The sequence below is a fragment of the Tursiops truncatus genome, chromosome 2 (assembly GCF_011762595.2).
Source record: "Tursiops truncatus isolate mTurTru1 chromosome 2, mTurTru1.mat.Y, whole genome shotgun sequence".
Lineage (NCBI taxonomy): Eukaryota > Metazoa > Chordata > Mammalia > Artiodactyla > Delphinidae > Tursiops > Tursiops truncatus.
Genome location: NC_047035.1, coordinates 138,464,717 through 138,490,536, shown reverse-complemented (window position 1 = coordinate 138,490,536; position 25,820 = coordinate 138,464,717). Strand labels below are relative to the sequence as shown.

General features: G+C 47.9%; 2 protein-coding genes across 3 annotated transcripts in view; one reads left to right on the top strand and one right to left on the bottom strand.

The window, feature by feature from the left end:
• The first annotated feature begins 1,074 nt into the window (after window positions 1-1,074).
• Window positions 1,075-15,857, top strand: RLBP1 (retinaldehyde binding protein 1). The gene is made up of 8 exons (XM_004328524.4): window positions 1,075-1,230; window positions 3,440-3,532; window positions 3,802-3,930; window positions 5,168-5,372; window positions 6,947-7,125; window positions 9,156-9,314; window positions 10,259-10,369; window positions 10,691-15,857. Exons 2-8 carry the CDS (start codon window positions 3,521-3,523, stop codon window positions 10,847-10,849), a joined length of 954 nt encoding a protein of 317 aa, XP_004328572.1. The 5' UTR covers window positions 1,075-1,230; window positions 3,440-3,520; the 3' UTR covers window positions 10,850-15,857.
• Window positions 15,463-25,820, bottom strand: part of ABHD2 (abhydrolase domain containing 2, acylglycerol lipase) — a 110,281-nt gene continuing 99,923 nt past the window's right edge. For both annotated transcript variants that reach the window (XM_019945792.3, XM_019945793.3), the window contains exons 8-10: window positions 25,359-25,428; window positions 23,786-23,870; window positions 15,463-21,371 (exon numbers count right to left, since the gene is read on the bottom strand). In XM_019945792.3, the coding sequence (XP_019801351.1) occupies window positions 21,175-21,371; window positions 23,786-23,870; window positions 25,359-25,428 (352 nt within the window). In that variant the 3' untranslated portion in view covers window positions 15,463-21,174. The remainder of the gene's footprint in view (window positions 21,372-23,785; window positions 23,871-25,358; window positions 25,429-25,820) is intronic.

Genomic DNA, 25,820 nt, shown 5'->3' with positions numbered 1-25,820 from the left:
GCTAAAGCTGCTGTAACAAGGTACTACAGACTGAGTGGCTTAAACAACAGAAATTCATTTTCTCACAATTCTGAATGCTAGAAGTCCAAGGTAAAGGTGTCCGCAGGGCTGCTTTCTTCTGAGACCCCTCTCCTTGGCTTGTAGACGGTGCCTTCTTCCTGTGTCTTCACATCGTCTTCTCTCTGTAACTGTCTGTGTCCAAATTCCCTCTTCATATAAGGATACCAGTCATATTGGATTAGGGCCCACCCTGATGACCTCATTTTACCTTAATTACCTCTTGAAGACCCTATCTCCAAATACAGTCACATTCTGGGACTTGCCTGGCAGTCCAGTGGTTAAGACTCCATGCTTCCACTGCAGGGGGCTCAGGTTCGATCCCTGGTCAGGGAAATAAGATCCCCATTTGCCACGCGGTGAGGCCAAAAAAAAAAAAAAACCAAAACAAAAGCAAACAATAACAAACAACGAAATACAGTCCCATTCTGAGATGCTGGGAGATAGGACTTCCTCTAATTATTCCCACTTCTCAGAGGAGGAAACTGAGTCACTGAGTGGTGAAGTCACGTCTCACAGCTAGAAGGTGACAGAGTTAGGATATAAAAGTGGGCAGTCTGGTGCCCAAGCAGGCTCCTATCACTGCACGCCACAGCCTAAAAGTGGGTCAGCCTGTCTTGTCCTTTCCACACTCAATCTTAACCAGCTACATTTCCCAGCTGGCCTCACTCACTGCCCGACCACGCCGGGCCCTGCCGGGCTTGGGGAGAGGGTGACAGGCCAGGATTCTCCACAGCTGCCATTTCATCTACAATCACATTTAAAATTTCCCTCCATCTTGAGCATGTCTTACCCAGGGGTGTGCTTTCTCAGACCTCCCTGCGATGAGAGAGAAGACGGGGAGAAGCATATGGGGCTGGCCCAGATCCCATCCCCACAGCCCGGCTTCCACATGGCTGAGCAGGAACTCTGGAGCAGACGCACACAAAGGAGGGCTTTGAGGTGGCTCCAGCCAGCCCCAGGCTGATCCCCTCTCCCCCCCTGGTACGTCACTTGCCCCAATCTGGGCCTCCCTGTGAGCCTGATTTAACGGGAAACTGTGGGCCGTGAGAAGTTCCTTGTGACACGCTAATTCCAACCTGCTGACTGGACCACGCCCCCAGAGGAGGCAACCTCCAGGCCCTGGAGGACACAGGCACCAGGTGTCCCAAGGAGGAGCCGCTGACTTGGCAGGTAAGTCAGTAGCAGGGGCCTGGCTGGGCCAGGAAGCCCAGGACTAGGGTGAGGAGTCAGCGGTGGGGAGACCACATCTCAGGCTGCTCAAAAACCGAAACCAGCTAGCCATTTTTCAGGTTGAGCCAGACCAACCTGATGGCAGACTTAGCAAATAACAATATAGGACACCCAGTTAAATGTGAATTTCAGATGAACAACAAATACTTTTTTAGTATAAGTATGTCCCAAATTTGTATGGCACATACCTAAACACGTCAAAAAAACTTTTGCTCGTCTGAAACTCACATGTAATTGGGCATTCTGCATTTTAACTGGCAACCCTAGACGGCAGGGAACAGCCTCGACACGGAGTGAGGGGTGGGTATATTTTCTTGTATACAGCTCATAAATCAATATTTAAAAAATCAGAGTTAGTAGACTGGGCATATTTTAAAAAGAGTTGCTGTACTGACTTTAACCCTCCATTTCTAAGATCTAGGATCTTGTCCTGATGAGCTGCCTAACTGGCTGGGGGTGTCTAGCCACTGTCTCTCCTGTCTGAGCCCCTTGCTCAGGGAGTTCTATCAGCCTCTCCCTTTCTGTTCCAGCAAAATCCAAGGGAGAGCACAGTCGTATTTCAGTCTGTCTTGTATATATGCCTGCATATTTGGAAGTCTACCTGCTAGAAAGCTGACTTAGATTTTATTCCTGTTGGTGCATGACAGCCCCCAGAACCTCCCTGCCCTGCTGGGTCTGTGGAGTGGGAGAGGCAGGAAATGGGAGATCCTCAGATATTCCCTGGTATCCTCTAAGTCTCTCTGTGCCAGTTGGGGTAATGATCAGTATGATGCTAAGAAAGGGAAGGGGAACTATGTTTTAGAGCAAAACACTGTGCTAGGTACCCTACAGAAATTATAGGATCTTCATTACAACTCTATTTGGTAGGTGTGGTTATTATCCCCAATTTGCAGATGAGGAAACTGAGGCTCAGAAAGGTTAAATAACCTACCGCCCTAGCTCATATGGGTGGTAAATGACAAAGCCTGATTCAAACCTGGTTCTCTCTGACCCTAAAGGGTTTCCTGTGACACCAGCTCTCCTAGGGAGTTTGCCTGGAGATGTCTTGGCTCTAGGTGTCAAGGCAAGTCTAGGTCTCAGGCAGACATAGGTTCAAGTCCCACCTCTGCTACTAATCAACAGTGAACAGATGACAGAACTGACCAACGGAAACCTGGTCAGAGGCAGGAGCAGGGTGGTGACGGGTCTGGGGACATTTAGGTAAGAGAGGGGAAAATCTGGAAATAGAAGAGTTGTCTCCAAAAATACTCAGTGGGTTGTCATGTGCACAGTGAAATTGGTTATGGTGGTCAGGCACTGCTTCTGTGTTCATTATTTAATTAAATCCTCATAAACTTCCATCTCCCTTGTACAGGGGACAGCCAAGATACAGGTTAAATCACAAAGCTTGCAAATGGAAGAGAGAATTCGAACCCAGGTCTAACTTTTGCCACAACAGGCTGCCTCTTGATGCTGATGGAAAGTTCACAGCTTGGTCTTAAGTCCCGATCCCTGGCTATTGAGGGCTGTGTGACCTTGGACAAGTCACTTATTCTCCTGGGCCTGTTTCCTCCTATGTAGAATGGGAATAATAATGCTGGCTCCCAGACAATGGATTTGAAAATAGCGCATCACAAGGCACAGAACACGCACCCAGTTATGGTTATGTAACTAGCCACCACCCCTCTGGAGAGTTAATTCACTGGAACGGGGCCATCCACTAGGCTGGGAAGTTTCTGAGGTGCCCCTTTGGGCTGGAAAAGGAGGGTCACAAATGGGAGGATGGATTGCCTTATCCTGCATGATCATGTAACTGAGAATGGAGCCTGATCCTAGTTTTTCCTAGTTTTTCCCTGGCTGGGCCAACTCATCTTAAGAACTGAGGTTTGAGGTATTTTTGTGTGTGTTCCTTCTCAAAGGGGGGTTTCCCAAAGTGTAGCCCAAGAACCACCTTCTTCGGAGCCACCGGGGGTGCTGTTTTAAAGTATAGATGCCCGGGCCCCAGTTCAGACCTCCTGAGTCAGAATCACAGGTGCAGGGCCCAGGCATCTGCATTTCTAACAAATGCCCCCACGTGATTCTGATGCACTCAAAAGTTTGAGATCCACTGTTCTGAGACAATAACACAACAGTTTCTCCATACCACTGCAGCCCTGACTTCCTCTCCTAGGAAGGAGGTTGCCTGGAGAGGCCAGGACAGAAGAAGCGGGGTCCTTCATTTTCCGAGCACTCCGAGTCTTCCAGAGGCAGCATGTCAGAGGGGGTGAGTACCCCTGTGCCCTGGGGCTCCCCTCCATCCACCTTCCCTCCTTCCCTTTCTCCCTTCCTGTTTCTCTGTCATCTGGTCTGCTCAGGGTTATGGGCATTCACCCCTACAACCTCTCTGCGGTCCCTGACCCCACCCAAAGGGAGGAAGCTCAACGGTGACCTTGGGCAAAAGCACTAGTTTAGGGTCTGAGCAGACCCATTTGACTGGCTTGCTCAGGTTGCTGGGGGTCTCTTCCTGTCTTTTCCTGACTTCTCTCTGCCCAGGCGGGCACATTCCGCATGGTCCCTGAAGAGGAACAAGAGCTCCGTGCCCAACTGGAGCGGCTTACAACCAAAGACCACGGACCTGTCTTTGGCCAGTGCAGCCAGCTGCCCCGCCACACCTTGCAGAAGGTGAGGTGGCCCCGGGGTGTGCAGAGGGACAGGGTAGAGAGGCAACAAGGGGGAATGTTGATAGCATCCTCTCTCCTGTAGAAAAGGTCCAGCACCAGCTCTCCAGGTCATTCTGGACCTAAAGGACTGGCTTGTTCTAGGGGCTATTCTGAAGGTCAGGGCCATGGCAGCAGTTGGAGTGACCAGATGTCCAGGCCAGCCTATTCCAAGACTATGGCACCAACAGTGTTCCCTGAAACCAATGCCGAAACCTAGGACTTCTGGACCAGGGATCATCCTAGACTCAGATGTGAGGAACATTGGTTTGCAATGGTCTTGGAGAACAGGGATCCACCTGCTGCCCCCATTGGATAGGAAAAGGCCTGAGTTCTAATACCAGACCGACTTCCAACTTGCTGTGTGACCTTGAGCAAACTTCTTTCCCTCTTTGGGTCTTGCTTTCTGTACCTGTGAAAGAAAGTTGTTGAACCAGTTCAGAGTTTATCAGACTGTGCTCTGTGGAAGGTGGCAGAGCTGTCTTGGGGTTGAGCTGGACCCGGGCTCCTGGCTTCCATCTCTGCTCCCTGGGCGTCTCAAGGGAAAGGTGGTCTGAGCTCCCCCAGACCTGCCTTTCCCCCTCATGCCATACAAGGAAAGAGCTGCCCCTGGCATGCTGAGGAGTTCTCCAGGCTCAGCCAAGGGGAGGAATAGGAGGCAGAGGACAGGCTGCCATCTGCCTGGTATCTTTGATTTTGGAAAGATCAGAAATGAGCCTGGGAGGCAGCAGAGTGAAGCGATTAAAAGTCCAACCTGAGTAAGAGTTTCAGCTTCACCCCTTTTTATCTGGGTGACCTTGGTCAAGAATACCTTGACCTCTATCAGCCTCAGTCTGCTCACCCTGAGAAATGGGGATAAGATGACAACCTTCCTGTGACGGATTGTGGCAAAGATTTAAAAACATAATGTATCTAAAGGACTTAGCAGTGTGCTAAGTCAGGGCTCCAGTAGGCTGTTGTGATTAGAAACGTTTAGCTCTCTGGCTGTCTGCTCAAACAAACCCAGGATGAAAGTTTGACTTAATTTTCTCCAAATGTAATTGGCAGTCTGAGGTGCTGCCAGTGCAGAAGCTGCCCCTGTGGGCAGAGCAGCCATGGCCCCAGCTGCCGTGCCCTCTGCCCCTCAGCCGGTCTGGCACCTGGAGGAGCCGCCTGCACCCGCGCCTACCTGACTTCGTGCCTGCACCCCACCCCTGTTCCAGGCCAAGGATGAGCTGAATGAGAGGGAGGAGACCCGGGAGGAGGCGGTGCGGGAGCTGCAGGAGCTGGTGCAGGGGGAGGCAGCCTCGGGTCAGGAGCTGGCCGTGGCCGTGGCGGAGAGGGTGCAGGGAAAGGACAGCGCCTTCTTCCTGCGCTTCATCCGCGCGCGCAAATTCCACGTGGGCCGAGCCTACGAGCTGCTCAGAGGTGAGGCCTGCGCCGGATGGGTGGCCCTGGGAAGGCTACGGGGGGTGGGGAGTGAGGGGGGAAGGGGGGAAGGTCACGAGGAGGGCGTTGACCCTCACCCGGGCACTGAGACCGACTCCTTCACTTCCCTCCCATTCCCTGTGCCATACAAGTCACTCTCTCTGAGCCTCCTTTTCCTTCCCTGTAAAATGGGTGTGTGAACTACATAGCCTTCAAGATCCCTTTCAGCTCTGACAGTGAATGGATGAGTCTGGCAGGACCAGATTCCTAGAGGTCTGGCCCCGCCTCTCCACTCTCCTGAGTCTCAATGAGCAGAACTGAGTCACCCAAATTGGGGTAGTTTCCTCTCTCACCCCTGCTCTCCCCTTCCCCACCCGCCCAGCCTAGGTTTTGGCTCTGGAGCACTGCAGGGAAGGTGGGTACGAGCTTGACTCCCCTCAGGTACCCAAACCTCAAGCATAGTAGAATTGAAGATGGTGCCAGCCCTGGGGGTGAGTCCCAAGGACAGAACCAACCTGGCCGTGCCCACGGGATGAAGACCAGTGTCTTAAGGAAATCAAGTCCTTGGTGCTGGTGGAGGGAAGCGGTGTCTGAGCAGCCCCTATGCAGGCTGATGATTCTCCTTACTTCTTCCTTCCTTCCGCAAATGGTAATTCTCTGCTTTGCTTTGCCAACCGCTGTTTTAGGCCAAAGGATGTGGCAGAGAACAAAGCAGACAAGAACTGCCGGCCCTCGTGGGTCTTATAGTCTAATGGTGGAAATAATAAACCAGACAAATAAAATAAAAATATACAGAGAAAAATAAAGAAGGTGGATATAAAGGACTGAGGGGTTGAAGTTTCAGGTAAAGAGGCTAGGAAGGCTCCAGTGCAAAGAGAACTCTTAAAGAAAAACTCGAAGGAAATGAGATGCCTGGGGAAAGAGCAGTAGAGCAGAGGGTACAGCAAAGACGAAGGCTAGGTGGTGGGAACGGGCCTGGTGTGTTGGAGGAGCAGCGAGGAGGTCAGTGGCTTTCCCTTGGCAAATGCCTCCCCAAACCTTCTCTGGGCCTGGTCCCTCCGGGGTTTGGTGGAAGAGACAATCGCAGATAGGCGGGGACCTGTTCAGGATGGGTCAGGGTGGGGTTAGTGGGTGGTGGGAGTGCCGCTGGAGTCAGAGAGGGCCTCTGTGTCCTGCTTTGGGTTTTATCTGGGGGTCATTTCCCCACCCCGCCACTCAGCTAACCCTGTGCCCAACTGAGAAACCTGTGCCTCTACCGTTGGGAAAGAGAAAAATACCAAATAGTAATTGTCCTTAGATTTAGGATTCCATCTTGTGTTTTTACAGTTTACTCATGGCGTCTGTACCTGGAATCTTGTTTGATTACCACAGCAATTTGGTGAGATAGGCCAATATTATCGTCTTATTTTTTGGAGAGGTAATATGGGGCACAGAAAGGTTGAGTATCCTGCTGGGTTACACATAGCATGTAGGTGGAGGAGCCAGGCAGGAGCCTGGGTCTCTGGATGCCCACCATGTGCCACACCAGGATGGGCTGGCTCCCTGAGGGGCCTCTTCTGCTCCCCCTCTGCCAGGCTATGTGAACTTCCGGCTGCAGTACCCAGAGCTCTTTGACAGCCTGTCCCTGGAGGCTGTCCGCTGCACTGTCGAGGCTGGCTACCCTGGTGTCCTCTCCAGTCGGGACAAGTATGGCCGAGTGGTCATGCTCTTCAATATTGAGAACTGGGACTCTGAAGAAATCACCTTTGATGAGGTCAGTGGGGATTCGCCTGGCTCCCTCCCATCCCCTGGGCTGGGCTCCCTCCTCCAAACCTGGCCTCTATTGGACCCTCATTCCTGGCTCCCCAGGAGGCGAGGTTTGTGGGGGAATGGCCAGTAGCTCATGGCACCAGGCCCTTTCCCGGCAGGAGGAGAAATCCTAGGATGTGCCATGGCAGCTGGAAAACCCAGCAGCTTTGAAGGCAGGGCCCACTGGCCAGTACATTGCCAGCCCCTGGTACCCCTGCCAAGTGGGAGTGACAGCTGTGGGCCATAAGCTGGGATCAGCCCTGCCAAATGCTGAAAGCTGAGAGAGACACAGACTATATATATATATATATATATATATATATATATATATATATATATATATATATATATATATATGTGATTTCACTTGTCAGGCCTTTAAGAGAGCTGTCCTAGCGGGGGAACTAGGGTTTATCTTGGGAGAACTTTGGCATGTGCCACCAGGCCTTAAAAAAAAAGTACAAACTCATTTTAGAAAATGCTGCCTAGTAGTCGCAACACCATTTATTTAGAAGTCCATCGTTTTCCCCAGTGGCTTGAGATGCCATCTTTATCATATTCTGCATCTTCATATGTGTTTGGATCTATTTCTGGATTTTCTATTCTGTGCCATCGGTCTGTCTTTTCATGCTTCAATATCACACTGTTTTAATTATAGAGATGGTATAGAATGTTTAATATCTGTTGGGATTAGTTCTGTCCTTAATGCTCCTCTTTTTCAGGGCTTTTCTAGCTATTCTTACATGTTTACCTTTCCTTATGAACTTTAGAATTAATTTATTAAGCTCTAGGAGAAATGTCAGGAGATTTTTATTGGTATAACATTAATGTAAATAACAAACTTGGGGAGAATCAGCATCTTTATGAATGCAAAATCCATGGCCAGTGGTACTATCCACAAAAAAGGGATGCCTTCCCTTTTACATTTTGAGCTTCCAGGAGTGTTTTATAGTTTTCAAACCTTATGCATGTTTGTCAATAAGTTTGTCTTAAGTATTTATTTTATTGTTGCTATAGGTGGGACTTTCTCTGCCATTATATCTCCTACTTGGTTATTTTTTGTATCTATGAAGATTATTGGTTTTGTATGTTAATTTCATATCCTGGTATTTTTACTGAATTCTTCTGTTATTTATGTTACTCATATAAATGACTCTCTCAGATTTTCTAAGAATACTGTCATATTATCTGTAAATGGGGGACATTTTTTCTTTTCCTCTTCTAGTTCTTATACCCTTGATTTAAAAAAAAAAAAAAAAACAACTTGGATGCACGGGCCACTACTTCCAACACAGAGTTGAAGAGTGGTGGGGAAAGTGAACATGCTTATCTTGTTCCTGATCGTATTAGGGATGCCTGTAGTGTTTGCTACTGAATAAGATACTGGCTTTAGGACTGAGGCATACATACGTATGGTAAGGAAGAGACTTACAAATATTTTTTCTTGTTACATAAGTGATATCTACTCATTTTAGAAAATACCAAAAAAATCACAAATTTAAAATCATCCACAATTCTACCATCCAGAGATTTCTACCACTGACATCCTTCCAGCCTATTTTTTCTAGAAACCTAGAAACATATGTGAACGCATATGCACACAGACATACATATTTTTTCTTATAAAAATGAGATTGTATGCTACAATAATACACCATGAATGGATATCTTTCTATATCATTAGTCTTATATATCACCGTTCTAGAATACTCCATGGCATGAATACACCATAATTTCACCAGTCCCTTATTGCTGGACATTTAGGTTGTTCCACTATCATAGGGGTACAAGGATAAACACTCTGGCATCTAACCGTGGATATGACATTGAAGATTATTTTCTTGGCATACATTCACAGAGGTGGACTGTCCCAGCTCAAAGCCTGTGACAAATTACCTCTGGGAAGGGGTATACCAGTTAGCTCTCCCGTTAGGACCTTGAGTCTTAACTGTCTTTGTGGGTTGGATCTTACAGCCCGTTCACGTTGTGCCCAAGATCTTGCAGGCATACTGTTTCATCCTGGAGAAGCTACTGGAGAATGAGGAAACTCAAATTAATGGCTTTTGCATCATTGAGAACTTCAAGGGCTTTACCATGCAGCAAGCTGCTGGACTTCGGGCTTCAGATCTCAGGAAGATGGTGGACATGCTCCAGGTGAGGCCACAGAACCCTGTCCTGCAGGAGCCTCTCACAGGTGGGAAGGCTGGGAGGCTGGGCCGGGTTTCCCGGTTTAATGATGCTAGCAGGGACCTGAGAAGACAGCTGCCTAGTGCCCAAAAGAGCAATGACAATCACAGCCCCAGCCACAAACACTTCGTGGTGATCAACAGTTTGCCACGTGTTCACATTCATTAATTTATTAACTTCTTAAAAGCATTCTCTCTCTGCTTCCCTGCTTCGCTTTACAAACCTGGAAATCTAGGCTCAGAGATTTGAGTGACTTCTCAAGGTCACACAGCTATCAAGTGGCAGAGGCGGGACTTGAACCTACACCTTCTGACCTAGAATCCCATTCTCTGTCCACATATGTCATGCTGCCTCCCTCTGGATGTGAATTTCTCCTGAGAAAGAGATGTCATTAATGCTCCTGACAACTTACTCCTATATACTCATGTGTCAGAAGTCCTTTCTTAGACCTAATCTAATCTTAAATCTGCTTTGCCTTGGAAAGGAGAGATGGGAGGTGGGAGTCATGGGAGGGGACAAAGGACAATGAGGCATGACAATAGTGTACCTCTGGTCTATAATAGTTTGCAGTCCGCTCAGAAGGCAAGTGGATTTGAAAAACCTTGGTCACCTAAAAACCAAGCAAGGCTACCATTTCATTTCCTTATTCCACCTAATTACAAGGTTTTGTGCATCTGCAGGATGAGTGTTGGGTTGCGTGGCCTCTGGGGCATCCTTCCTTCAGTTTGGAGCTGCAGTGAAGCCAGGGCTCCCCAGCTGCTGGCCTGGGGATGGAACCTTCAGTGGGCTATCCTCTGGGGCAACCGAGTGATGACAACTCTGTCCTCTTGTCATGGGGAGAGGCAGTGGGAGAGTGAGTGGGAACCTCTGAGGTCATGGGGCATGTGGTGGGGTGCTGTCTGTCCCTGCAGGATTCCTTCCCAGCCCGGTTCAAAGCCATCCACTTCATCCACCAGCCGTGGTACTTCACCACAACCTACAACGTGGTCAAGCCCTTCTTGAAGAGCAAATTGCTCCAGAGGGTGAGTGCGTGGCCACGCAGGGAAGGTGCCCGGTGATTGTCTGGTGTGTGAGTGAGTGAAGGGGGTTGTAGCAGGAAAGGGTTCAGGAGACAAGAGGGATGAAGGTGGAGGAGGAGGGCACCCCGCCTGAGCCCTCCTCAGGCTCTGTACCAAGGTTCCGAACCAAGTGGATCCCACAGACAGCACAACAAGGAGGACTTTTGAGAAGGCCATCACCAGGCAGAGATGGCATGTGTGCCTTTGTCCTGTCCCTCTTCTCCTCCCAGCCCTCATCCTAAGGGAACCCCCTTGCTCAGCTCTATCTCCTCCGCTTCCCTGCAGGTCTTTGTCCATGGAGAAGACCTCTCCAGCTTCTACCAGGAGTTCAACGAGGACATCCTGCCCTCCGACTTTGGGGGCACACTGCCCAAGTATGACGGCAAAGTCGTTGCTGAACAGCTCTTTGGTCCCCGGGTCCAAGCTGAGAACACAGCCTTCTGAGAACATCCCCTGCCATCTGATCTGTAGTTAGTGTCCCTGGGCCTCTCCTCAGCTGCCCTGGACCCAGAAGGCTGGGAAAAGGGCTGCCTGGGATGATTGTGGTTCCTCTGAACCTTCCTAAGCTTGGGTGAGCTCAGGTGTCACCCTCCTCCCAAGCTGGGGGGCAATAAAAAAGCAGGGGAATTCCCTTGAGCAAGAAGAAGTGAGGGCAGTTATATTCCTACTGCCTCTGAAGCTTTAGGATGGAGACTTGTGTGGGGTTGAGTGTCAAAGACTCTAATCAAGCTTCTCAGTGATTTTCTTTGTAATAGTTTTACTATTTAGGGTCTGTGAAAATAGGCAAGGAGGCTGGTTTAAAGGTCTCTCCCACCCCTAAAAATATAAAAAAGAAGATAAGAGAGGGGGAATATAAGTGAAAATGATCTGGCAAGTATAGTGATCTTGGTGGCTGGTAGGCAGGTGAAACGCTTTCCACGTGTAATTCCAGGGTGGAAGCAGCCTTGAAGTAGCTCCATTTTGGGGTGGTCTGGGCCCCTCAGTCAGGTGCAGTCTGATGTATGCAGTGGTGGTCAGGAGCTTGGACTTCCTTCAAGGGTAGCAGTTGTGTCCCCCTCCTGTCTGTGGGGTCTCTCCACCAAAGCTCTCTCCTCCAGACCCCTTGCCTCAACGGATGGTTTTACTTAGATTTACAGATGGTATCCTCTCTGAGCACTCTCCCAGTCCTCAAGTTATACAATGAAAGCTCTTCTTTGTCTTCAGTCTCAGACACCTTATAGAAATGAACTTCTACTTTCAAGCTCTGCATATTTAGACAAATATAAATGCTTTCCTTTCTGTGCAGTTGGCTTTCCTCAAGTGTCTGGTGACGTTTGAGTGTGTGCTGGGCATGCTGCTCTGTCTTGGGGAAGGCCTGGCTTCTTCTGGGCATGGGGCTCATAGGCACTGACAGATTCTTTTCCCAAGATCCTACACTGACTTTCCCAGTGGAGGCAGACACTTGTTCCTGTTGTCTGGCTCATGGTGGTGGGTGAGGGTCACCTGGCCTGGCTGCCTCCATGAGGTACCCTGATAATCATCCCAAGACTTCTCTGCTCTTGCCTCCTTCTGGGCATGAAGCACCCTTGGTGCTGTACCCACCTTTTGGGGCAGGACCTTCAGCTGTTTCCTGGGCTGTGGGTTCAATCCAATGCAGTCTGTTTTCACGCCTTTAGGAATTTCTCTGAACCACTGAATTCTCTTTCTCGTTTTCCAGTGTGGCTATGTACATGTACATATATATGTGACTGTACATATATATGCATTTACTTCTTATATCTTTTCTTTCAGTTCTAGGGTTTGCAGTGTATGCTCATCAGCCAAGTAATTTCCTTCTCTATGACGTTCACAGTCAACAATCTATGTTCGTAAATGATATACATACGACTCCAGAGCTGGAGGAGGAATCATAGCAAATTATTGTGGGTGGCTGACCAGTGAGGATTTCTCCCAAACCCTTCTTTAAACCCTTTGAAACTTTTCCAAATCAAACCTTACATGGAACTCTAGTATTAAGCCTAAAAAGAGTGGAGGTGATATGGTTGAAGGGGGCTCAGCAGCCTCACCCCGAGAGATCTCCTAGAACATCTGGAGCTAAGAAGGTATTTCAAGTGTGAGGGCACAAACATGCCGCTGAGGGGGCAAGTGATAAGAGAATGGGGACTTGCGTTTGCCAAGATAGAGGGCATTGGTGAGTCGACAGTACAGGTGTTGGTGGAGTGGGAGCAGGGATGAGGCTGAGTTTAAAAAATTAAAGTAGCGAGCATTTTTTAAACTTTCAAGATACACTTATAATTGTTTTGTAAAAGAGTTGTGTCCCAAATTTGAGGGAAACAGTGGCTGATTCCTCTTGGATGACTCCCATCTTTCCCCTGGCCCCTAATTGCCAGGAGCCCTCCTAGTCCCACCCTCTGATTTGTGGGAGCTCTAATTTATAAATGAGATCAGGATATGGAAAAAACTGCAGGCAGAGGCTCTTGGGGCAGCTTTGTCTTACTCAAATCCAAACGGATGCTGGTGTCCCTCCTAAAGTCAGCAGGGCTAGGGCCTTAGCTTAGGGAGGGTTTGACGTAAAAGCCCAGGGGCTTTCTGAGGAAGAAGCTAGAGGGTTGGGACCCAGCGAGTCGGTTCTGACCGTGGGCTGCCACCACCCCCTGCTGGCCGTGCCGTGGTACTGCCCCTCCATGCCCAGGGACAGACTAGCCAGGGGCAGGCCGAGCCAGACCTTGCCAGGAAGGTGGTACTGCCACCTTTGGGAACAGGTGCCTGAAGACCACGAATGTTAATGTTAAAATCTGATGTGCTCAGTCTCACAGAATCCGAGCTGCCTACATATGCTGTATTCCTACAAGTGGCCACAACCCCCGCATTAATGAGAGAGGAAGAGGGACAGTAAAATACTCTTGAAAGCCAGCAAATATGGGAAGGGGGACCACTTGCTGCTCAGAACACCTTCCTTTCTGGAGACGTCTGGGATGAGGCAGGGGTTCTGCATGTGAAAGTAATTTGAGCATAGCAAAGGTTGGGAAGTCACAGTGATGCGTCATGTGGCCCTTTGGGGAAATACTATCTGTTAGCAGATGGAAGCATTTGTTAAGGTGTGGATGGAGGTCTCAGTAGGGAAATGGGCCATCAGCCGCAGACAGCCTTTGAGCAAGACTGGTCACTGCTTAGAGCCTTGAGTTTATGTAAGGGACGCTGTAGGAGGCCAATGCTCCCTGGTATCCTGGCAAAGTCTTCCTGGAAGAGGGATGCCCAGGTCTTAAGTCAACCAGGAAAAGAGCTGAAGAGTCACCTTCAGGGTGAACTGGACCACCTTTCATCCCACTTTCAATGGTGGGCGTGGCTCTGGTGTTGAGGAAGCTTAGCAGTGCAGGGTCTGGAAGCTCACAGGATACCAGAGAGACTTACTACTCAAAGTGTGGTCCCAGGAGGGCACTGCTCAACGTAACACTTTGAAAAACATTATTTTATTTGATTCTCTCAATATCTAGAGACAGGCATTCTTATTAAAATTATTCTCATCTTAGGGGTTAAAAAAAAAAAAGAAAAAGGAAAACCCAGGGTCCAATACTGATCAGGGTCACAGAGCTAGGAAGTGGCCTGGATGGGACCCTAACCCAGCAACTCTGGCTCCAAATCCCTTGGCTCTGTTACTACCAATGCTTTGTCTCAAATGTTTATTTCTGGGGATAGAGGAAATGTAGGTAGAGGTGGGGAAGAGGAACCATGGAATTAGAGCTTCATTTATTCCAGGTCAATTTCACCAACAGCATCAGATAAAGGAGGAAATAACTTTAAGGGGAAACCAAACGGTCTTCAGTAGAGATGCTGGGGTAATTCCAAATGGGGTAGACAGCACGAATCAAATATAAGTCCTGAGTGCACATAGCCACAGAGAGAGAGAGAGGTTTAACTTTTCTTTGGGGAGAGATTGAGCAGTTCAAGGCTAAACCACCGGTAAGGTCATCCCAACCACTCAGCTACATGTGACCCTCTCTAAGGGGGGATACACCAAGACAGAAATGAGGAGGGAGGCTGTCATACGGCTGGAGGGCCATCCAGTTAGGTGTTTGGTCCTTAACATGGGAAAGTACTCCCTATAGAGCTAGAGCTGAGAGGCCTGTTATTGGAAGGTATAAGAAAAAAGACATCAGCACCCTTGGGTCAGCGAGTGATTGTAGATAAATGTCACCGACAGCAAATCTATGGGGTAGAATCAGGAGAGGCACAGCTGTGCGCTGACCACATTGGCAAGCTGTTGGCATCGATCTGCCTAACACCCTGGACCTGAAATCTCTTTCATGTGGTACTTTTCATAGGTAGTATTCTTTGCAAGTTGGTTTTCTTGGATCAAAGTCGTCTGGCTATTTTGTGGGTGATAGGAAGTGGGGCGGTGGGGTTGGTGCTGGGGGAGAAGCTTGCTTACCAGCAAGGGATACACTTTGGAATTCGATATTGGGCATTTTTAGGCCTCACTAATGCATGTCCTCCAAAACCAACACTCCCCACCCCACTTAGCTTGTCAAAGGTTTTGCATGGCCAAGGAGGGAAGAAAACTCTGAGTGCAAGGTCCCTGGGGTGGGGGGAGCACGGACTGGCACAACTGTCCTGGCTGGGCCAGGGCTTGGCCCTTGGAGACCCTTAGCTTGGATTCTGACAGATGCAAAGGAGAAGAAAACACCACCATTACTCAACCAACCCAGTATAACCTTAATTTAGGTCACGTTCACCCAGTCTTTTCAAAGAACACTATTAGAAAAGGAAGGGACTCATGCGTGGCAACCACCATTTACATCTCACCTTACATTCTGTCTACATGGTTCACTTTATAGAGCAAGTATTTAAAGTGCTGATATCTCACTCTTCCCAGGCCTTGGCTTTCTTCCTGGAGAGGATGGGCTTGTAAAGACACCTGTGGGCCGCTCATTTCCTTGGTATTTGCAAGGCTGGGTTAAAATCAGTTGTGATGAGAACTTGGTGTTTTGTCCATTTCTTTCAAGCTCATGCTTCGGTGAAGACACAGGAAGAATCCTTTTAGATAGAAAATCTCCACTACAAAGGACGCACAGCCACGCCACATTTTTAGCCTTTTATTTTTTTAAGTAAAGAAATTCCATTGAATCCAAGATAACAAAATTACAGTTTTTGTTTGTAATGATCTTTGTTTACCACCACACAGAATCAAAACAGAACCAAAAGTAATATGAGAACATAAAATGATCAAGGACACCACTGTTTAGTATAATTTCTTAATAAAGGTAAATATCCTCATATTTAGAAAAAATTGCATTGCTAGTTGCAAATCTTAAACACCTCAGTGCTGGAGGATCCTGTATTCTGCCTCCCCCACCCCCAATCCACCAGCACGGAGGCTTTCAGAACACAAACTCAAAAATACATTATTTTCAGGGCAGCATTTGAAGTTTCAGAAAGTCCAAAAAAAAAAAAAATCAAACAAAACAAACAAAAATTAGGAATGTGAAAGTGATGGTTCTCAAAAATCAGTCTGGAAGCAGATCTGCCAACAGAAGAATGGGGTTCATGGAAGTCTAACCAGGAAAGGGGGAGATGCAAACTGGCTACCCCCTCCAAGCCCCCAGCCCCTGGTGTCGCTAAGGCAGCTGCAGTGGCAGAAGTCAAAAGCTCAGGTACAGTGAAGGTCTTCCTGAGGCAGTGGGAGAGACCCAGATCACCTGAAACTGGTGTGGAGAGGTGACAGGATTCTACATGGACTTGTGCTTTAGGAAAACTAAAGAGGCCAAAACAAAAACCAAACCAAACCTAACTCCCACATCCAGAAACTCGGTCCACCCACTGGGAGGGAGTGGCTGGCGCTGGGACTGAGGGCTCAGCAATTATTCTATGTGACTGTTGGCTGCTCCATGTGGGTGGTCTGGAAGGAGAATGCCTATTGAGATGAAGGGTATTTCTGCAGGTGCTATACGTGGACTGTCCCCAACTTACGGCGATAGATTTCTTGGCTAATGGGGACCAGAACGGGGAGATGGCAGGTTATAGGTTTTATTACTGACAGGAGTCGAGTTAAAGGACTTAATTCACTGGTTGGAAATTAACTTCAGCTTATTCATTAGAGATAGGTGAATGTTTTACCCACAATACATGCTAGGAAAAACGGCTCAGAAAACGTGGTGTGTGTAGGGGGCTGACTCCTTCAAAAGGGGCAGCTGTCTACCGTCTGGGGTCTGAGAATGACTGCTTCCAAGGGCCACTTCGGGGGGATGCCTGGGCTACAGCGTCCGAGGCGGTTGCAGCAGTGACACAGGCAAGAGGAAGCAGCTGTAGCTTTGGATAGCATCCCAGTTCTCACTGCGAGTACGGGCCCGTTCCCCTTCAAATAGAATTTGGCAAAAGCAATCCTAGTTTATGAAGAGGGGGCACTTCCCTCTGCTTTGATAACAGGGGGGAGAAGAAAACCTTTCCCCCAATTGCTTGGCCTCTAAATGCCAAAGGCAGGCCACTTTTCATGGTTTTTTGAAGCATCCAAAGTGGCTTTGAACAACAGAGTGAGGCCAAGAAGGAAGAAAGGCGTCAGAGATGAGGTGTTTGGCCAGTTCTGGATTGCTCTTATTGTCAAGGGGTGGGGGCACCTAATGTAATAAGGAGCGTACAGGCCACATGGAGACATTTTCTGGTTTTGCTATAGCTTTGCTTCAGACTTCTACAGCAGAATAATTTGAATTCCAAAGCCACAATAGTGTTGTACCACCAGGGGATATTCTAGAGGCAAGTTAAGGCTTTCTGGGCAAAGAGAACAATTCCAGATGATATTGTGAGCGGATGCTGCAGTGAAATGCTTCTTAATAACTCTCCTGTCCTGCCTTAACGACAAAGACCTGAGTTTTCAACTCAACGTGATGTTTCAGTGATCTTCACTTTAGCACTAAGTCAGAAGCAATGCCACGGGAAAGGAAAAGCCTCTCACAGCTCAGACATCTGCTTGCCCGGCAAACACAAACAAGAACACATGTATTGTTTCCCCGGAGCTGGCAAAACGGATCTCAAGCCACACAGTGACAAAGAGAGCTCTCATTCAGATGCCAGGCATATAAGCTCAGCTACCCAGAAAGTTCAGCTTTAATGAAGACTGTAGTTTTAGAATGAAAGTCTGAGCAGGAAGGGTTTCTGCCCTGGGAACTCTCAAAGCTTGCCCGAGTCACACAGAAGGATGGGGATATTCACCTCGTTCCAACGGTCAGCACCTGTCCCAGTCATAAGACCACCCTCAGTACAGAAAGAATATTGAGATGACAATGGAGGCTCTGAAGAGAAGCCAGTCAGAGACACAGGGCTTTGGGCAAAATCAAGGGTCTTCACCAGCAAAGGCTGAATGCAGTAGCTCCCTCTCTCCAAGTCCCCTCAAGATCAGCCCGAAGTCTTGACTTATCTGTTTCCACTTGCAAGGGCTGTAAGAAGGCCAGCGGGAATGTTCTGGCAAATGATGTGTAAGTAGATTAAGTAGACTTAGAGATGGTCTAAGATGAGGTAATTGGAGCTCGGAGAGGTGAAGTGATTGCCCACAATCCAACGTGAATTAGAGACAGGACAAGAATCCAAGTCTCCCAAACCCTGGTTCCCTAACACCATGTCAAGAAAGGCACGCTCCCCTTGCAGGTATATTCCCACCCTCATGTATAAAACGCTGCGGGGAGGTTCAAAGAATATAGTGACAACAAACAACTTTCTGCCTTCCTTCTGCTCTGGAATCACTGGTGCAAACTCACGGGCGGGAAGGTAAGAGGTTTTCCTCAAGTCTGTTAAACTCCCTACTAACATAATTGCATCAAGGAGACTTGAGACCATTTTTTCAAGTCAGATAATCCTGACTTGACTGGGATCTTCATCACTGTCTTCAAACTGTTTAGAGGCAGGGAGAACAACCCGGAGAACTGTTAAAAACCTGCTTGGTTTTTAACATGTTCTTCCTGCGATAGAACTGTCTAGGTTTCCGCAATTTATATCCTTAACCTGACTTTATTGTATTTTTAACCTGATTTTAAAATATAATATTCAAATACTCTTTGAAAATTCTGCCTTGTTTTAGCCCAAGAGGACCTCAGTAGCAAGAAGAGCCCTCACATTATCATCAGGAACGAAGGAAAAGCAAGGAAAGCTGGAGGAAGGAAAAAGCTGACCTACATATAAAATGCTGCTCCCTTGTTTATTAGGCGAGCTCGCACCTCTGTAAATTCAATGCCTCTGTGCTCTCATTCAGGGACAAACAAGAATTTTCCTGTAAGATAGCCACAGTTACACTCTTATTTCCATGCCTGAGAGCCTGGAGCTTGAACAGAGGCCTTCAGTTGATTTCATGTGAGCCAAAATGGAATGTAAGTGCCATTCAGAGGCACACACTAAAAGATTTCAGCTGGGAGGCGGTCTCCACAGTCCCGTGGGGTAAATTCCGGTTATGTGGCAACAAAGGCTGTGCCCCGAGCCCTGCCTCTCCTCCGTGGGCCACCAGAACTGCCGTGCACACCAGGCTCCGAGGACTTCTGCCCCCATCCCTGCCAAGTGTGTGACAACAGGACTGTTTTCTCCTCCTGAATGGAACTGGTACCTGGCCACTGCTTTGTCGGAATAGATCAAGGGATGTGACCTAAGGCAAATGAAAAGGAGCCTCTTGCTTCCTGGGATGGTGATTCAACCCCATTAAGTTATTGCTTCGTTCATCTAATTTCACAAAAAAAGGTCTTGAGACATGAAGGTTGTAGCAGGATATATGACCATGAACCTTCTAGATTATAGCTGTGGTTGTTGGTTGGAGGGAAAAGTAACAGAGGGGAGAGACTAGCTTCGAAATTGAGGGGTAGATGATAAAGTGCCAATTTGTACTAAAAGAACATGAAAAAGAAAAGCACTTGAAAAGTAACAACTTGGGGGGAAAGTCACAATGATGAATTTGGTGTGTGTGAGAAATTGTACCGAAGCAAAGTCGAGACCATAGAAGTCTCAGTCTCTTCAGATACGGCTGTTTTTGATGTTATTATTTAGGATGACCTGGTGATTGTCAGAAAACAACTTCTTCAGGTTACAGACATTACTGTCACATGACTTGGACCGATGCCCAAACTACATTCACCTGCGGCCATGAGGGTCTGCATCCAGGCCCTCAGGTGGCTCCCTTTACCCCTTAAACATCCACATACAGACCCACTATTTACATTCCTGTCTGTCCTATAGCAAAGGAGAGGAAGCCGGGAAATTTTTTTTATTTATTTAAAGTATCTATAGGTCATTTCACTTGTAATTCTGTTTAGTTCCAGATAGCAACTGCTGATTTTTCAAAGTGCAGGGTTTTTAGATATTCAAGTACCACAGGATTGGAGGAAAGGAGTACTTGAAATGTAGAGTGACTTTTCATTTGAGAAGATAACACTCTGGAAAGATCTGTCCAACACGCTACAAATATGAGCTATTACATTACAAAATCTGGTTTCAAAATCACACCCTCTTCAGTTGGAAAGATATTTCTCCAAACTCAGATCCAACTTTTGAATTGTTTGGTATCAAAAGCCAGAGTTAGAGAGACCTGGGTTAAAAAAATAAAATTATAACTGAGTGTTTAAAAAAAAACACCAAAAAAACCCCTCTTTATATGAAATGAGGGACGTAAAAAAAAAAGAAGGAAGGCAAATGACGTCTACATGCTTAGAATAGCTCTCAGGCTCCCCTGGAGAGGTGTTCTCTCAAACCTCAGTAAACTGAGTTTGTCATTGAACTTCAGAACTGGTAGTGATATCGGCAATCTACCTGGCCCAAGTCCCCCATTTTACAGGTGAAGAAACAAAAGTTCAAAGGGACTTTTCCAGGGTCATATAGCCAGTGAGAGGCAGAGTCAGGCATGGCCTGAAGTCTTCACCCCCAGCCCAAGCCCTTTCTGAGACATCACATAGCGATCGCACCAGGGCAGCCGTACACGGGGCAGCCGTACACGACAGGCCTTGCAGCTTTGGAGGCTCCTGGGATCTAAGAGATGCCTCTGACTATGAATTTCAACAACACAAACTACAGAGATGTTTCTAATTTAAAGGCTCTGCACAACCGTGCTTCTCAAATTTGCCTGGTGAGGAGAATCACCTGGGGCACTTGTCAAAAATTAGAATCCCCAGGCCCCTTCCCAGACCCACTGAAACAGCTTCTCCAAGGGGAGGGACCCGGGAGGCTGAATTTGTAACAAGCGTCCCAGGTAACTCTCATCAGCAGCAACCTGTGGGAAAACTGTCTTAGAGGACAGTGAGGGAGAAACTTGGTTTGTGAGTCAAGGGAATTTTCTTTGCCACGTAGGAGGCTACAGTCTTGGCCTGGGAGGCCCAGGGTCCCCGGCTCCCAAGCTGAGCTGCATCTACAGCATTGGCTCTTTTTAGGGTCTACGTCAGGACACATACACCACCACAAAATAACATACATCCTTCACTGCTCTTGGGGAAAAGCCTTCTGATTGGCAAAGCAAAACTGCTGTTCAGACACATTTTTAATAGGGAAACTAGATGTAATTGGCTTGAAAGCAATCAGATGCTGACACCGGACAGGAGGGTGAAAACTCCGTCGCTTGTCACCATGGCTAATAATGCAGTGGAGAAAACCAGTAACTAAGCACAAAAATAGCCTGGAGCTCCCAGGGACGGCCACCTACTTCAAGTCAGGTGTGTCTAGTGGGTGGTCTCCGTTGATGGTGTGAGGTCAGATCCAGGTCACTGAGGGAGATGGGAGACCTGAAACAGCCGGTGACCAGGGCAGCTGGTGCGCACCAGAGTCCGGGGGCTGCCTCACTCCAGGTCGGCCTCCACCTGTTCCGTGTCAGAGCACTGCGACTTGTTGCGTTCCCACTGGCAAATGGCATTGGCGTACTCCACCACCAGCTTATCCATCCATGTCAGGGGCTCGGGGAACAGCACGGACCCCTCAAAGAAGCCCAGGTGGCCCCCGTGCAGGGGCAGCACAAACATGACGTTCTCCCGTTTCTCTGTAGGAGAAAGGCAGCTGAGTGAGTCACTGTTCTCTGACCAGCTCCAGGGCAGGAGGTGCAAAAGGGAGCTGACCAGGGCGGCCCAGGCTTTCCCCACAGGCGAAGGTGTCACCTAAGTGGGCATCTGATTTCTACTCCCTCTGCCTCATTCACCAAAGCGGGAGGGAGATTTGGTGGGGCAGGCAACATGGTGGGATCTAGCAAGTTTTGGAATAGCAGCTTGGCTTTGGAGCAGAATGGGTACCGCCTTAGGAGATCCTTAAAACTCTAAGTGGGGGCTTCCCTGGTGGCGCACTGGTTGAGAGTCCGCCTGCCGATGCAGGGGACACGGGTTCGTGGCCCGGTCCGGGAGGATCCCACATGCCTTGGAGCGGCTGGGCCCGTGAGCCATGGCCGCTGGGCCTGCGCGTCCGGAGCCTGTGCTCCGCAACGGGAGAGGCCACAACAGTGAGAGGCCCGCGTACCCCAAAAAAAAAAAAAAAAAAAAAAACAAAAAACCTCTAAGTGGTTCTCAAACTTGGCTGCATATTAGAATCACCTGGGTTTTTTTTAAATGATCCCTATGTTGCATCCAGACCAATGAGATTTTGATTTGAGGGTAGGGGTGGGGTGGAGTTGGGGGGTGGTAGGTGAGAGAGGGAGGACCCAGGTGCTTGTGTTGCTAAAACTCCCCAGGTGACTTGATTGTACAGCCAAGTACCTCCCAACTTCGTGTATCCAAATCACCTGGGAGACTGCCTTAAAATGCAGATTCAGCTTTAATAGGCCTGGGGAAGGAGCTGAGATCCTGCATTTCATTTTTTAAAAAGATATTTATTTATTTATTTGGCTGCACTGGGTCTTAGTTGCGGCATGTGGGATCTTTAGTTGTGGCATGCAGGCTCTCAGTTGCAGTGTGCAGGATCTAGTTCCCCGACCAGGGATGGAACCTGGGCCCCCTGCATTGGCGAGCGCGGAGTCTTAACCACTTCGCCACCAGGGAAGTCCCCAGATTCTGTGTTTCTGACAAGCTCCTGGGCGATGCCGATGCTACTGGTGGGGACCAGCCTTTGAGGAGGGACTCATAACACTTAACACTCTTACTTACTAGAGAACCAGATGAATTCAATGGAGTCAATGATTTTTCATTACAGAACTTTATTTTTCAAGGCTAAAACATAAAGCTGCGTTAAAAGACGGCCAAGCTCTCAATGGCACGTGCTAAACGGCCATTTGAGAATTATTAACCTGGAGCTTGACTTTATGAGTCCACGTTTAAGTTAGTCCTGCATGGGCTGGTAAAGCCATTACCGAAGATATGTGCAAAATGGGCAGCCAGGTACAGTCAGGTACCACAGGGAGCATCTCTCTTCCCAGGGGGATAAGTGACAACGGGTCCCTTGCTGGCTGCTCCAGGCCTCTGAGGCGCTTCCTGGCACTCACATTTCTAGCTCTGCAAGGGCTCTTTTCTTGTCTGACCCCCTTTATTCTTCCCTTTCGGCTGCTATTTTGTAAGTTTCTGTGTGACAGCATTACTGCTATGGATGTTACTTTAGATATGCAGAAGGAAACCAGCATGGCTGCTTCCTCTCACTGCAGCCCACGTGGCTGCTTTTGTGTAGGGAGCCTGTGGTTTGATAGACGGTTGACACATAGCTTTTTATCACATAATGCACCTGCGATACACGTATTCACTCTGAGCGGAGAACGGAGCTCTGTCTGGGCGTGGGTCCTTTATCTGCTTGCTATGTTATCTACTCTTTAACTTGGGGTCATGAGAGAATCAGAAGTACCCCTTTTCCCCCTGGTTAACATATGGTATTTACAAGAGGAAATGTAATTACAGAGGACTGGGAAGGGAGATTAGGTACAATGCAAAGTAACTTTAGATTGTGACCCAAGTGTTTCCTTCCGTTACCCTCTTTCTAGTTTCTCCCGTAGCTCCTACCTAGCATGCTGTGAGGTCGTGCAAGCCTGGGGCAAGATAACATTCTCATGAACAACCTTCTTTGCTTTTTCAGTTGCTTATATTTTTATCCTCAAAGCAGATGGGGAGGCTGTCTGTCACAAGAGGTAGCAAAACTGGCTTTTTTGTTTTGCTTTTCAGGTCAAATTTTAAGTCTAAATATCTCTTTAAGTCAAACTCTCAGACTTAATGGACCCACATCCCTGAGGCCATAATTTCACAGAACACCAGGGGACTCCCCGAACCTCTTGGCTATGGATATAAATGATGATCCTGTCTCTTGCACCAGGAGAGAACATGAAAAGGCTCTACCCAGGCTCCATCACAGCCCCAGAACTATCAGGCTAGAATAAATAAGAACACTGCCAAGAGATACCCTGATCGCCAGGATATGACAGCATGATGAAGGTGACATACTGTGGCAATTTGCTGAGCGGTTGAGGGAGCAGCAGCAAGAAACACTGACCTGAAAGAGATTTTGGAATGGTTAGAAGACTTTCATGCACCAAGGGGTCATCGGCTGCATTCACCAACATGAGAGGTACATAAATCTGAAACAAGAAAATAAAGCAGAATTAAATGCTCAGTTCTCTTTTTTTAGACCCCGTTGATCCAAGGCTCAAATACACTACCGGATATGTCTTTGAAGCAAAGGGAAGAGGGTCAGTGCTCCGTTTCCTGAACATGTGGACTCAGGACACCTCGTATTTCCTGGTGGTGGCAGGAATGATAACTGCTGCTGTGATCACAGCCCTGGCAGGCATGTGCAGGAGCCAAGCTCGGTGTCCTAGGTGACCCACGTGCTCTGATGGAGCACGGGTAAAGACTCTACAATACTCACTGGCAAAATATTTCTGATCGTCCGCACAGTGTCTCATATTAGCCATACCTTTCCGAAAAATGACTTTACAGAGTTATGTACATATTCATTCAATTTATATGGTGGGGAGGAAATAAGGAGTGTGCTCCACTCCAGAAAAAGCAGGCTTTCTAGAAGAATCTGAAGGTTGAAAACGGGTGCAGGCTGGTGGATATCGGGAAGCTCTTGGCAGCTTTGCATTCAACATCCATTTATCAAAACAGCCAGTAAGCGTCCTTTTTCATTTTAGCAGAGGTGGTGCTGATGGGGGTGCTCAGACATTACTGAACAGCCACGCCCAGGAACGTAATGACTGGTTGCCTCACCCGGAGGCCCCTGACACTGGCTCTGGACAGCTTCACGTTTCTGTAATGGCTTAAATGAAGACATGAAAAGCCTGGATGATGATGCTAAAGTAGGAGGGGCGGCCGATATGACACGAAGGCAGAACTGCCATTCACAATGGTATGCTTAAGCTGGGGGAGTGGTGGACCAAACAACAGGTGGACATTGATAGGGATAAATGGGAAGTCCTGTGTTTGAGTAGAAAGGGCTATTGTTCAAAGACAGAAGGGGAGAGACTGATTTGGTGGTGGTTCAGGTAAAAAACATGGGGGTTATGATTGGCCACAAGCTTAATTTAATACAAAGTTTATTGTAGCTGCTCACACCTGCATTAATATAAACCAGTCTACTTCGACAAAACACATGCTCCTCTATCATTCTGATACAGAAATGCATCTATTTCACTCTGTGCTTGCCAGATCATGGCAGGAATTTTGAGTTCAGTCCTAGGCACCACACCAAAAAAATACACGATGACCAAAACAGGGTCTAGGATTATAAGAAATCTACATGGACTTCCTGGGAGGAACCATGGTATAGGAACCAGGCAGGATTATACAGTCAAAGGAAGACTAAGAAAAAAATGGGTGTGGTAGCGATTTTAAGGGCTTTCACCGCACTAAGGGGCAGCTCTGGGATATTATATGGAGGTCACAGAGGAGCAGAGTTTGGTTCAATAATAAACCCAAGTCAACAACTAGAGCAGTTGGAGCCAGATGCTGGGAGAGCTTCCACCAGGGAAGCTTAGGAGGGATGCTTGTTACATCACGGGTGGAGCTGGGTGGGGTGATACTAATTCTGAGATGCTGTTTCCTGAGTTGACGTGGTCACTCACCCTGTGCAGGTACCTCATGCAGCTTTCTTCCTCGTAATATTCCTTCAGGGAGTTATAGCCATGAAACTTCCTGGACACACACACACACAAAGGAAAAAGACAAAACAACACTTGAAATAAGATTAGAATGCTGAATTGATTTTACTACTGTGCCAGTTCCCACACTAGCTCCTCATATCAGCAGAATATACACAGGCACCAGAGTTAGGGGTTAAGAGCACCCAGCTTTGGCATCCGGCTTCAAATCCTGGCTCTGTCACTTACTGACTATGGACCTTAGGCAAAGGGTTTAACCTCTCTGAGCTTCTCTGTAAAATGGAGCTAGCGACAGGAGCTTCTTTAACGGCACTGTGAGATTTATGACATTAAAGTGACATTTTATTAGCGCAGTGACTGGCCCAGAGTAATTACTCAGTAAGTGTTACCTGTAGTAATTATTAGCAGATGTTACATCTTTTTGAG